This window comes from Corvus hawaiiensis, chromosome 3 (genome assembly GCF_020740725.1).
Source record: "Corvus hawaiiensis isolate bCorHaw1 chromosome 3, bCorHaw1.pri.cur, whole genome shotgun sequence".
In the NCBI taxonomy this organism is placed as follows: domain Eukaryota; kingdom Metazoa; phylum Chordata; class Aves; order Passeriformes; family Corvidae; genus Corvus; species Corvus hawaiiensis.
In genome coordinates this window covers 19418654-19432422 of record NC_063215.1, presented here as the reverse complement: position 1 = coordinate 19432422, position 13769 = coordinate 19418654, and the positions used below count along the sequence as shown (strand labels likewise).

At 35.2% G+C, this 13769-nt stretch overlaps 1 protein-coding gene across 3 annotated transcripts in view; it reads right to left on the bottom strand.

Moving 5' to 3' along the window:
• Nucleotides 1-13769, bottom strand: part of PXDN (peroxidasin) — an 88405-nt gene that overhangs the window by 52695 nt on the left and 21941 nt on the right. For all 3 annotated transcript variants that reach the window (XM_048297626.1, XM_048297627.1, XM_048297628.1), the window contains exons 2-3: nucleotides 5313-5384; nucleotides 3568-3639 (exon numbers count right to left, since the gene is read on the bottom strand). In XM_048297626.1, coding sequence (XP_048153583.1) covers nucleotides 3568-3639; nucleotides 5313-5384 — 144 coding nt within the window. The remainder of the gene's footprint in view (nucleotides 1-3567; nucleotides 3640-5312; nucleotides 5385-13769) is intronic.

Sequence of the window (13769 nt, the reverse complement as noted above, 5' to 3'; positions counted from 1 at the left end):
CCAATTAAAAATCATGTGATTCAAGGAAAGTAAGATCCAAATATATTTGTTTGGAACTGGAGGGAAAAACAGGCAAAAAGTAACAGCAGTATCAGGCATTGTAGAGTTAAATCTCACACATAAATAAACATCCAAAGACAAGTTTACCTAGGAACATGAAGGAGACAGTGGAACCAGCAACATGAATTGCAAAGAAAAGAGATCTAGAATCACTGGAGGTGCCCAGAGGAGAAAGTAACATGACCAAGATAGCAAGAGCAGCAGAAGGCACAGAAGGAAATGTGACAATCTCATTCTGAAAGGGTGAGGTCAGAAACTCCGCATTTTGGCCAACCTATACCACATCATCTACCACTATTACTTCATTCACCAGACACAAAACAAAACTTGCATGCTTCCTGTTAGCATTTCTGGAACTGATACATTTCATACAGTCTTAATTACCATTTACAATATGCTTGTGGCAATACTTTCATGTCTGTTTCCTCATCTATCCATTTCATACCAAGTGAACATGCAAAGTTGTTGACACAGTTAATTTCATTCCCAATTCTATTTCTTTCACTTCCTTCATGCTATCTTCTAGCTCACTGCTCTGTAAATGTCTAATACCTTTTCTCTTTATCTAGAAAGGGTTTTTTTAATAGTTAATCTATGTTATATATTTTTCTTTATCTCCTCCTGGATTATTTCTTTTTTACCTTACCTTCATTTTTTCCACTTCTGATTCCAAATCCTCTAATATTCTACATGTTGAAATGGTAATAATGTGTCTACCCTCAATTCCCAACTCTTCTCTCTTGGAGAATAAACTGTTGACTTTTAGGCTTAGGAAGGATTATCCTACCAAGCTTCCACAAATTTACCTGCATCTATATTATAAGGTTGGGAAGCATACTAAAGAGCCTTATTGCCAAGACTACGGGATAGGAAATAAAGACAGATGGACAGAAAGGCAGAGAAGAAGAAAGAAAAAGGAAAAACAGTACCGTCTTAATTTCACAGCATAACAATGATTACATTTCTTTATTTAAACCTTTAGTATATTAATACAAAACCAAATTATTACCACAAACAGCACATGAAAATCACACAAAACTGCTTTTATAATTGTCAAAATTTCAATTACATGAAGAACACGATAATAAAAAATCCTAAAAAATGGTTAAAAAATTGTATGTATACAATTTTCTTTTATGATGTAAAGACCAACTTTAACAGTGATTAATATTTTTAATGCACAGAAAATTGAGAAAATATCTTTATTCTTTGTCAAAATGGGTTCTTCAGATAGCTAATTCTGATAACATATATTCCTCATAAAACTCTAAACTCAACTTCAGTAAGGAACAGTACAAAGAAGCATTTGAAAATCTTGATTTAGACCCTGCTGAAAAAATTTTTCAATTGGAAAAAGCAAAAAGCTGATCTTCAGCAGTCATACAGGAATGGATCTTAATATCTATCTCTCAGAGACTGGCTTTTAAAAAAAACCCAAATATGCTGTGTTATACTTTATATATTTTATATATAAATATATAATTGCAAATATTTTTACTTAATTTTATATAGGCATGTTAACTAATTGTTATAGATTTTATATTTATATATACTCACATTTTGCTAAATCAGGGCCACTGAGAAATGACAGGATTTTTAAAATTAGTCAGCAAATTATACATTTTCAGAAGCACAAGCAATCCAGTACAAGTTCTCATAAGAACACAAGTAACAGGATGGATCAATGATCTAGTTCTATGAAACATGACAATACAAGTTAGGTTTGCAAATATTCACAGGACCAGATGATACTCAACCTCAATTTTTCCATATGATTTGACTTTATAATAGTACATTCTGAGCAGTATTTCTCACTTTGTACACTCTCTCCCCCTTAATTTCTACTTTAGTGGATCCTATTGGAAAGAAATGTTCTGGTTTGCCCCCTTCATTTCACAGAATACAGTTAGCATTCAGTTACTCAGCTGAAACTTTCACTGCTGAACAGTATTGATTTGTTACATTTAAGCCTTCTGTATTGATAACCTGACCAGTACCAGAAATGTTGTAACTTTAAGGCTGTACAATTTAAACATTTCTATCACAGCCATTGAAACAGGCAAAAAAACCCTTAAAGTTTATTTCTGCAAAAACCCAATAGTTTTAAAGAGCTCTCTGCAGTTGAATAAATTACTACACTGAACATTAAATTTTCCAGAGAACAACAGGAAAGCAAAAAGATCTTCCTCTTAACAATACTGACAACCATTACTACACATATATGAAAACATCAGAGTTCAGTTATTTCTTTTCACTCTGTCATTGAACTGAACACACTGAGTAGTTGAGCTTTGTTTCAGGTTTACTACAGCTAGGCAAAAGCAAGCATGTGAAAATAAAGAACTAATAGGAATCAAGAAAAATCTTTGTACAGTTGCTGACTATGGAAAGAAGTTTAGCAAACCTCACTTAGTAAAACCTTATGCTACCAGAACCATCATACAAGCATATCTTGTAACAAATACAATTATCATGGACTTTAATCATTCATTGGCAACAGTCTGTTCAATATTCTTTTCCCTCCTATTTTGTGTAGGTTAAACAATTTCATTACTGAAAGACAATACACATAAAAATGAGAGCAGGAAATGTAATCAAGCACAACTTGGAAAAACAGGTAATGTGTCTACACAAATATATATGATTTTCTCACTTCTCCCACCTCCTTACAGCTCTTCAGGCTGCATGCTTGGAAACTACATGGAAAATTCACCTTCTGAATTGTTTCCAAAGCAATGAAATCTCAATGTGACCTTTTTTTTCTGTACAGTCATTCAGGCAACCATCAGTCAATACTCCAAGAGAATGGAGTGGAACTTTTTTAAATGACACCCCATAAGGTCGACTCCAGAAACTAGAGCTGAGAAACCATGACAACTTACTATGCAGCTTTAGTCTATTATACAGACAAAAATAACACTTTTGATGCCTTTTGTTTACTCATATAATTCATACTCTTGGTATGTTTGTTAAAAATGGAAAAAGTTAGGCTTAAAATATACAGGATGACTGAAGACCTAGAACTAACAGCAAATCATATACATGCTCTGGTATTTTGAGTTTGACTGAATTTTTCACTTATGAACTCAGTGAAAAATGGAGGGATAGCTAATAAGCTTACGTATGTTACAAGCTTCTGCAGACACAACCCTTGGACTAGCAACTTTTAAACCACTTTCCAAAACACAAAAAGAACCTGTGTGAAGATTTCACTGAACCATTGAAAAGATGGTTTCCTACACCTATCAATGTATCCCTTTTTAAATTATAAGTTGCATATAATAAACAGCAACTACTAATTCCTTTAAAATTTATTGCCTACAGATATCAGTCTTTTATTAGCAAATACTTAGAGAAACACAGTTGCCCCCACCCCATAAATTAATTTCACAGATTTTCAGCGCAGTTTATCTCCTGATATAGTGAGTCAGATAGTAATCACTATCTCACTTCCCACTGAAGAAGGTGTTACACAGTGATGAAGAACGTGACACTCATTTAACTTACAGATATTTCAGATTTTCAAGATCTTCGAATGCCCCGCTAGGAATTCTTTTGATTTGATTGTTGTTTAGAAGCCTACAAAAAGAAATAAACAACCATTTGTTTTAACATAAAGAAACACTAGGGGAAAAAAAGTGTAAAAGCAGGTGCAATATAGTAATAAATAGAAAATGCTTTTCTCCCAAGAGGAACTGTTAGAGAAAAAAAAGGTTATATGCTTACAGTTGCTCAACCACTACCCTGAAGGTGAAAACCTGAAAAAAATAGACAGAATTTTAAAAAAATAAGAAAAAATATTTTTAAAAATAGTATAAAAACAGAAACAAAGATAAACAAAAAGCCAAACCCAAACAAAAAAACAAAAAAAAACCCCACCCAGAAGTGGAATAATGTGGTTTTTTGCAGGTATCTGATATGTAGATGAAGGGGGGGAGCGGGGGGGAAATCTTCCACATCAAGTCTACAGGTCAGTTTGAAACTGATAAAAATTATATTGACAAAGATTTGTCACTAGCAGGTGCATTAAAGTGATTTTTTCCCAGCTGTTTCTTAGCAATATCTTGTGTACTGAGTCCTTTACATCGTACAGGAACACAACTGTCTGTATGCACAGATTTCCACTCATCCATCATAGACTAGTTTTACAAAGAGAAGGGAGCTCAAACTTAATGCAACCTGTTTTTATTTGGGACTTGTGGATATCAGATCAATGATTTGGACAGTTAAAACTTGAGCTGGATATCTAGCAGAAATTGTAACTCAAAACTGGGGATGAACTGCAAACAGAGGTATGATCAAAGGAGACTGGAAATAGGGACAGTTTGTAAGAATATCTTGGCAGCACAGATTTGGACAATATACTTTTGGGGGGAAAGTCCTATAATTTCTTCTGGTGTGAATATAGAGTACAGGATGTGTCAGTATGTTTGTCGTGATGTGCCTGCAGACAAATAGTGATCCAAAGCTCACTGATATCACTACTGTATTTCAGTTCATACACTACTTGTGTTCTGGGAAACAGTCACATTTGCAATCATAAGTTATGTACATTTAAAAGTCAAAATAACTTTCTATCTTAATTCCTCCTTGTGCCTGCTAATACATTAAAGAAGACAAACATGCATGTATTTGTTTTAAAAGTGATACCTGAAGATATGATAGAGGAGACACAAAGTTAAAATGATAATACTTATACTAATTGTATTATTGGTTGTAAAAGCTCTTTCTGAAAGACTTTTCTTCACAATCGTATATTATAACAAAGACCTCCATGAAAAGCAGCTCAGTAGGAACAAAACCTTCTGATTCCTGCCAGTCCTGGTAAGCACATTAGAATAGGAAGGTTCAAAACATTAGAGTTTGTCAAATATTTTATAACTGTAACACATTTGCACATCTGAGCTCTTGAACAGCTTTTTTGTAACTCCGTGGTTTATTGTGTGATATTCCACCAAAGCAATATAGTATGATGTCAAAAAAAAATTATACAGTAATGGTCTGCATTTTTCACTAAATTCAATTAAAGTATAGTAACACAATACTAGTATGAAAATAATTTTCTTTCTTATTTTGATAGACATACACCTGGTTTGCCTTCAAATATTTTGGTCCTCACTCCCACTTCTCTCACCTGTGTAAATGTTAGAGCTCAAACTACTTACCTGTGGAAAGTGAGCAAATATGACACATTATCAAATTAATCATATTAAGTCAAAAGGGAAAGGGTCTCAAGGTTGAAAAGAACTTACAGTGTGTTCAGGTTTTTAAGCCGTCTAAACTCTCCAGGCTGGATTTCTTTAATCCTATTAAATCTTAGGTCTCTGTGGAATAAAAAAAAAAAAAAAAAAGAACAAGAATCATGTTATTTAAAAAGCTGTATTTTTTCATATGAAAAACTGAACTAAGCACAAGTCTTTTGTGATGACTGACCAGCCTCTGTCCATAAATCACAGCTTTTGACCAAAGCAAGACAAATCCAAACAGTTTGACAAGTTTAAGAAGAGGATTCACCAAATCCAGCCTCAGTGGTCAGCAGAAGGCTGTATCTAAGTTAAACCTGTGGTCATGAAGTATATTCTCTTCCACAGTGAAGCAACTTGTAATGGGTTGTTGAGTATTTGACTAAATTGAATTGTCTCTGTATTTTAAAAGCTGTTTGTAAAGAATATCATAGAAAAAAATGCTTATTATAAATAAACAGATACAGAAACATTTGGATCAGAAAAAACTCAGGAAAAAGAAGAGACAGGTTTCAAGACTTTTAAGCTACTCAATTCTTTAGTTCTGAGTAAGGAGGCTTAAGTGCCCTATGTTATCTTGCTCTTAAAACATGTAAACCCAGCTGCCTGAAGCTAGACATTTCCTTATTTAATTTTACTGTCTCTTAGTTTTTCTATGTTTCTACCATCTTCAGTTTCCCATTAGCTTTATAGCTAAATGAGAACTTCTCCAAGAGGAAGGAAACTTTCTCAAGCTAAGTGTTACAGCGAGAGCAGGGACAGGGAGCAAGGTGGAAAATGGAGCAGGGATGTGGAGAAACACCATGGCTGTGCCAGTCTCACCTCTACCACCTCCTGTTCTCCCCTGGCTCCATGTCTGGCTATTGTATTACAGCAGCTCAAAATTGGTTTAACCAACTGGTCAGAACCAGCAATAAACCCATGCAAAAGAATCCCAAAAAAACAGGAAATAATTTTCTGCCTGATAATCAAAATGGACAGGTTTCCTGGGAGAGCACCCAGGTGAGATGGGGACTACAGCACCAGGGGAAAAGATGCAAGGCAATAGAGGACAGGTATGTCCTCTTCTCTAGCAACAGACCAAGGACACTGGGGCATTATAGTGTCTGGTAAGCAAAAAGAAGGGAAGCAAATGGAAAGTAAGTAAAATCTGAAAGACTGTGATGACATGTCTTAGAACACACACTTACCAATTGCTTTCAAAAAGTAGGATATCAACATGTCACAACTGCAATCTTTGAACCAAACCTGGTCTCAATCAAAACATAAATATGCTCTGCATTTTAATAAGTAATATGCTAACAAAAGTCCCTCTGCTATTTGGTATTTGGTCAAAGGAAACACAGAAAAGCAGACAAAACATCAGCTGCATCCTAATGCCATACAACCCAACTGGCTGAGGCTGTATTAATGAGAGGTATAGTTGTCTGAAGTCTTTTTATAAAGAGCATACTTAAACATCATTCCTCATGAATCCACCCATCAGGGCTTATTCAGCTCTGGAATAATGGCCTCAGAAGGACTTTTTCTACATAAGTGGTTTAGGATGTTGCCTATTGCTCATTGCAAGGAAAGGATTAGACATGTGGTTCTGTTTGCATTACACTCCACTGAAATACTTGATCAGTGACTGGAATAAATGAGCGATGCAAACTGCTATCTCTTATTTAGATTATTAATTAGTTAAACTAATTATATTTAGATTATATTATTAGTTAAACTGACTGTAGACATGCTGGACAGACCCCTTACTCAACACTCAGCAAATTGAAGATTTCCAGATTTAGAAGCACAAATTTTCAGAGCACTAACTTGTTCTTCACGAAAGCACCTTCTTTAGTTCTACCTTAACAGCATTATGTTTTGCTCATCACTCACATGTTTCATGTGTCATACATATATGTATGTCCCTGATGAGAAAGAGATGCTGGCTCTGAGTCACTGAACCTCAGGTCCCAAGATATTCTAAACAACCATGGAATGTCATATCCTGCACTGAAAGAAGATACAGCAGATCCCTCTGTAAGAATCCTTGGACATGACATACCACTTTACTTTTCTAGCTTTTTCTAGATTACCTGAAAGTTTATTGTGTTCCAAAACAGCATTTTAGTTTTGCTAAAAATAGTCAAAAGTGCAAAAAATTCAATATTCATGAATGGAATATTGGAAACTGAGTATTTTTCAAAAGCCTCAAACTACCATTACAAGTAGCAATATCAAGCTCCTAAAAAAATCTTTTCTAGATATAAAGTAATATGCATTCATCCATATGAAAAGCAAGCCTATTCCCTACAGTGACACAAAAACAATAAATAAAAATTTAACTTTCATGAACGCAAGGAAGGAGCCAGCCTGATGGGTCAGCAACAAAACGAACCCCCTTTTGATGTGTCCAATCTACTCTGCAGTAACTCATGAGGATAACTGGGGATTAGGAACACCAAACAAAGTAATTTATATTATTTTACTATTGCCACATATAATGCCATATATAGTGGCATTTATTTCAACTCCTAACACTATTGCCCTTCTCATCTGAAGCTGTTAAACCTAAAGAATATATCAAGTTTGAAATTCTACCCATTCATTTTCATTCTACATAAAGGTATGTGAAAAAGGAGCTGCAATAAAACACAGCACACAAGTTTTCTCTAGAGCACAGTACACTTGGTATCTGTAAGTAAAATTATAAAGAATATATATGTTTTGTTTAAAGTTACTACTACAATTTCATTAAAATTTGAGGAAAAAAAACCAATGTTAATCGTACTTAAGTGCAATATTATGATTTTGGTCCATTCTTTCAGAGGATTTTCTTCTTCAAAGGAAGTAGCATTTCTCAGTGTTCATTCAAAGTATTTTCATTAATTTTCAGCACAAAATCCCCCAAAATTAAGAGTCAAGTGGCTCACAAATAAAGAAGATAAAAGTTAAATCATAACTACAGTAGATTTCTAAAGAAGAAACTCTGTCAACCTGTCATAATCTCCCTATACAACAAGATAATACACAAGTGGATAAAGGAAATAGAATTTACATTGCATACATTAGTTTAAGGGGTGTGGTATTGGCCATTCATATAAACAATAGAGGAAATCTCTGTAAACCACGTGTTCAACTGCTAGGGGAAAAGATACGCAAGACTGGTTATTGAAGTGAAAGATTGCATCAAACAGAATTGGCAGAAATCAGACTCAGTACAAGAAGAAAAAAAAGAAAAAAAACCTCAGTCACCATTGTCATACCGTCATAGAAAAAAAAACCCAAAACATTCCACACTAATCAGAAGCACCATTTCTCAGGCTTGAAATGTCATGCCCCGTAGCATACAGACACTATATCCAGCTAATGATAACTGAATGATTTCAGGGAACAGAAGAGCTCAGAGGAAAAGCCCAACAGCAACCAGAAACATCCCCTTGGAGAGCAGGAATGAGGACTGTGTTAAGAATGAAAAATGAGTATGGGTAGCACAAGCAGCCCAGTATGGAGCAGATCTTCAAAGGCATTTGGTGTTACTAAAATAATGTGCGATCAATCAGCATGATGAGGTTTCTTGACCCTTTTTTTCTCACTAGTTCCGGCCCAACCATGCCACATGATTTTCATTCACAAAAGCCTGTTTCCTGCCCATTCATTTCTCTTTCACCTTTTTCATTGCTCCCCATTTTGCTCTTGCAAACTGACATATCCTGGCTGGATGCTGTGCTTTGGGGTTCAGCGAGCCTGACTCCCACTGACCAGCCAGAGTGCCCCAGGAGGTTAAAACAGCAGAATGAGGGAGGCCACCCAGTTGTTGACTGTCATTTTTCCCCCCTCCTAACCTCTAAACAGTAAATGAAACTGATGCCTTAGGTTTTAACTTTTATATTTTTCAAATCCTGTACTGCCTAGTGTGTAGCTCTGAAGTTTCTTGTTGCCTGTTAGCTACTGTCCTCTTATGCTAGTTAGACATAACAAGCCACTATAGGTTTGCTCTCCAAGGACACCTAGATTGTCCCAGGCCCCAAAATACATAAACTAAGGCCTCTGAAGAGGAGGGCAAACTTAGGATAGTTACATCATTAACTGGGGTTGTAATTGGAGAATTAATCCTGATACGCAAATAGACCAAACTCATAAAAGTGTGAAGAACTTGTGACCCAGGGTCCATCTTGAGTGTAGCCTTTTAACTCCCCAGGGCGTACCTTGAAGGCCCTTCAAATAAATACCTACCTTTATTCCCTTATTCTTGTCTAGCCTCTGTTTTTAGGCGGCCACCTCAGGCATTAAAAGAACCAATTAAAGAAATGCAAACACCTGTGATGATGGCATTGGATTTTAGGGTATATAACAACTTTTGCATAACAATCCAAAGCTAAATGTCATGCATTTGGTTTTAAAAATAAAGATCTAATACATTTAACTCCTATGTCAGATTGTCTCTTTTATTATGTGTTTCAAACTGAAAATATTTATTTCTTAAAATTGCAGCTAGACAACATAATTCAAGTTGAAAAATCCACTTCAGCCACACAGGCTTCCACAGAAGCTAAGCCCATCACTTTGAAGCATTATATCTTGCCTGAATAACACAAACAAAACGTGCCCATGATAGTCAGTAACCTGAATACTCTCAGGGTTATTTTCCTGGCTCCACTCAGGAGCTCTGCTCTGTGCTAATCCATGGAGCATGACCAGGAAATGTTCGGCAGAGCTCGAGGCTGCGTGGGCCAAGAACGTGCCAGCGAGCAGGCGGTCAATTTAGCAATTGGATGCCCTTGAGATTCACATTCCAGTGCCTTGGAATGGCCGTGGTCCCACAGCCCTACAAACAGCCATGGGTCAGGACATGTGCCAAGCAGGGTGTGCACACACATGCTTTGCAGGCTTCCTATGTGCCTGAAGAGCACATAGGAGCCTGAAGAGGGTTGTATGAAGATCTGTAAGACCCAGATGTATGGCAGATAAGTAAATACAGCATTTGTATATGTTTTCTTTTCTGTCACAAAGCAAATGAGAAATGTGCTGCAGATACTTTTTGTCTGGATGAAAATGAATCCTGTTCTTAATAAATTCTTTATTGGAACTAACTGCATCCATTTGTCTCCCCTCCTTAGACTGCACATTCTTAACTATTTCCAATTCAGTATTGAAAATTAACTTGTAACAATATTTTTATCTAATTAAACACAGTGAAAATTTTAAAATATATAAATATTAAAAAACATTACTGTCCCATAAGATCCAATGTTCCTTTGGTACCTCCTGGCACAGCAAGACACCCTCTTTAAAGCTTGCAGTGACAGTGTGGAGTAATGAAATATAGGGTTTCTCTGTTAACAAATCCTGATGGGGTATGGCAATATTAGGACATATGAATTCATTTCTAGTTCACAAAATAACACTTTAGAATAACTAAAGACCTTAATAAATATTTATAACATGACAGTCACACACAGTACACAGCAAACAGTACAACATTGACCTTAAACATCAAGCAATTTACAAGAAAAATACATTCAAGAAGTTTCACACGCCTCTGTTTGAAATACAGGAATCTCTTTGAGAGAAGGGATTGTTTTTACTTAGATCAAACCACGCACGAACGTAACTCTAACTTTTTATATCAAATGCCTGAAGTGCAGTTTTCCTTTATTTTTTTTTTTTTTCTAATTATTGCAAAGCAGCATACAAGGTGAAAGGTAAGAATTTTAATTTCAGTTACTTTCATAAAAGGTTAGAATTCATGTATTTTAATAACATTATTTCAGATCCCTTTTTGTATATGCTTGACTTCTAAAGATTCTATTGCTTCATCAAATTCAGAAAAATCATTAACTGTTCTAAATCAAATGGATTTAAAGTAGGGTTGTGAAGAACATACCATGTGCTCTAATCACGCGCCTCAAAAGGCGGCCACCTTTGGATCAGATTGTGGATACTCAACACCAAAACTGGTCACCCCCAGTCATCACTCCTATGATAGCCTATTGATCTCGGGTAATAAGCATTCACTAGTCAGCAGCTACTACAAAAGGTGTCATCCTAAGCAGGGCAAATGTGAAAATTCCTTATAAAGAACTACTGGAGTAGCAGCAGGGAAGACACCAGGGCTTGTCCTCTGCTTACTCCACCCCAGCCATGTACTTCTCATCTCTGCCTGAGGACTGCACACCCTGTGACTTATTAGGGCTTGGAGGATGTCCCCGAGATCCCTCCATTGCTAGAGAGAGTATATTAAAAATGGCTTTCATTTTTTCAATTTTAATCTGTGTCAGAAAAAAAAATCATCATGACACGATATTAAGATCTTTAATAAAGAAATTAAAACCAAAATTTAAAATGTTATGCTACTGCTTCTTCCATAGTCATCTTTCTCTATATATATACACACATATAATTAGCCAATTGAAACATGGATATAGAAACACTGTATTAAGTGATGATGTAATTAAAAACATTTATCTTGAGAGATATTGTATGTATGCAAAGCATAACGTCAGGGTATTCACAAAAAAACTCTCTGCGTGTCACAGAAATGAGGCAGTTAAAGAGATTTAAAAGCTAGTACCACAACTGCAAGGATTCTTGGTTATCCATTTCCATCTTCCTAGCTACAGGACAGAAATGAAAGCAAAATGTAACTCATTTTATTTAAGGCTCATTTGCTTGGGTGTAACAATCAAATTTACAAAATATAGTATAAGGAAAGAGCTTCTAACTTCATCTGCTTGAATCACCAACATAGCCCCAAAATCTTAGACTAAAGTAAGGGAGATGACTTAGTTTGCTTTGGACACTTTTTTCCCTATTATTAAAAAATGCTTGACAGGAAAATTCTAAAGGCAAAAGAAAGATTTTAAGCATAATGTGCAATTTCATCTTCTGTTTGCACCTCACCTGATATTGAAAAAGATAAATGCAAAAATAGACTTTTGATCCTATTTCCTTCTCACATTAAATAAATTTGTTATTATTTTCATTGTTGAGGCTGAGGAGGACACACAGCTGGTCTAACCAAGCATTCATTAGTTGTACTAACACCAACCAATTCTGCAACATGAAACTATGTCTTACTTAGTACTTTTTGGTTAGACCTACTATTTCATATCACCTGGACTTCACAACTTTAGAAGATCCCTTTAACAATTTGTTAATCTTCCAGCATGTAAGTTTTTCTAGTCCAAAAATGAAAATATCCTCTTAGTTTGCTTAATAACATTAGATGCAAACAGAACAACCTAAACACCAAGTTACACTTACACTTGTTATATTTGTTCTAGGCAAATATATTGACCAGCATATTGCTCCCAGGTATCATAGATTAAAAATCACATTCACACATTCATGCTAAGAAACACTACATGAAAAGGAGAGTCAGTGAAACAAAAATAATTTTTAAAACCCCCATACCCTATGAGTGTCTCCAAAGCCAGTATTTGTCAATACAGAATAAAGCAAACACATCAGATTTACCACTGGCAAACTAGAACAATGTATTTAAACTCAAGTTTAGAAGAGCTGCATTTTTATTAGCCTGTCATATTGAAAGCATCTAATTTCATACTTTAAATTGAAAATATTTGTGTATCTGTTAGTTTTAGACAAGACAAAGGCAATTTGGATGAAATCAACTTAGTTGTGTAATATACTGTTTCAAATGTCATGTTGAGGCATTGATGACTTTTATTATCAGTCTTCATTTAAAAGCAAAATACTAAAGCATTTACCGATGAAACCAAATCCTGATTTTTATTAGCAGTGAAGGTAAGTATCTCATTACCTTGTTTCAAGGGTTAACCAGTACTTCAGCATTGATTTAGGACATGAATGAACTTAAAATTTAGAGATATTTCCTCAGCTAAGCAAAATCACCACAGCAGCAAAATGGAAAGATCTGAAAGAACAATACTGTCTTAAGTATTTTTTAAATGGACAGGTTCTCAAATGTACAACCTCTGCTGCAAAGGTAGATGCTTTTAAAAGGTCCAGTGAAAACTATTTAAAGCTAAACCTTTTCCTCTATAAGTGATTGTAAAGTGTATGGTAATATGATATTCATTACTTTAATCTGACAAAGTAAAAGGAGGCAGTGGCAGAAATAATTTCTGGGCATAGAGCAGCGATAAGGGATACACATCATAAAGTCACCCCAGGACAGCAAGCTACTTTAAAATTATGGATTTCTCATTGTCATAACTTTCTGATATTAAGAGATATAAACAGTCTGGAAAAGATGTTTATGTGAAACACAGTGCACTCATTCATCTGCAAGGCTAGTTATGAAACGCTGATTGGCAACAAGAAGTGACAAAATGGAAAAATATAAATTCCTTCAGCTGTATGATATATACTGAATCTGGAAAAAAGGTGCAAACTAGCTAATCTCATTTTTCTTTAAAAAAAAAAAAAAGACAGGAGTGATTTAATAGATAAATACTAGATTTGTAGATCTATTAGATTTAATAGGTTAAACCAATA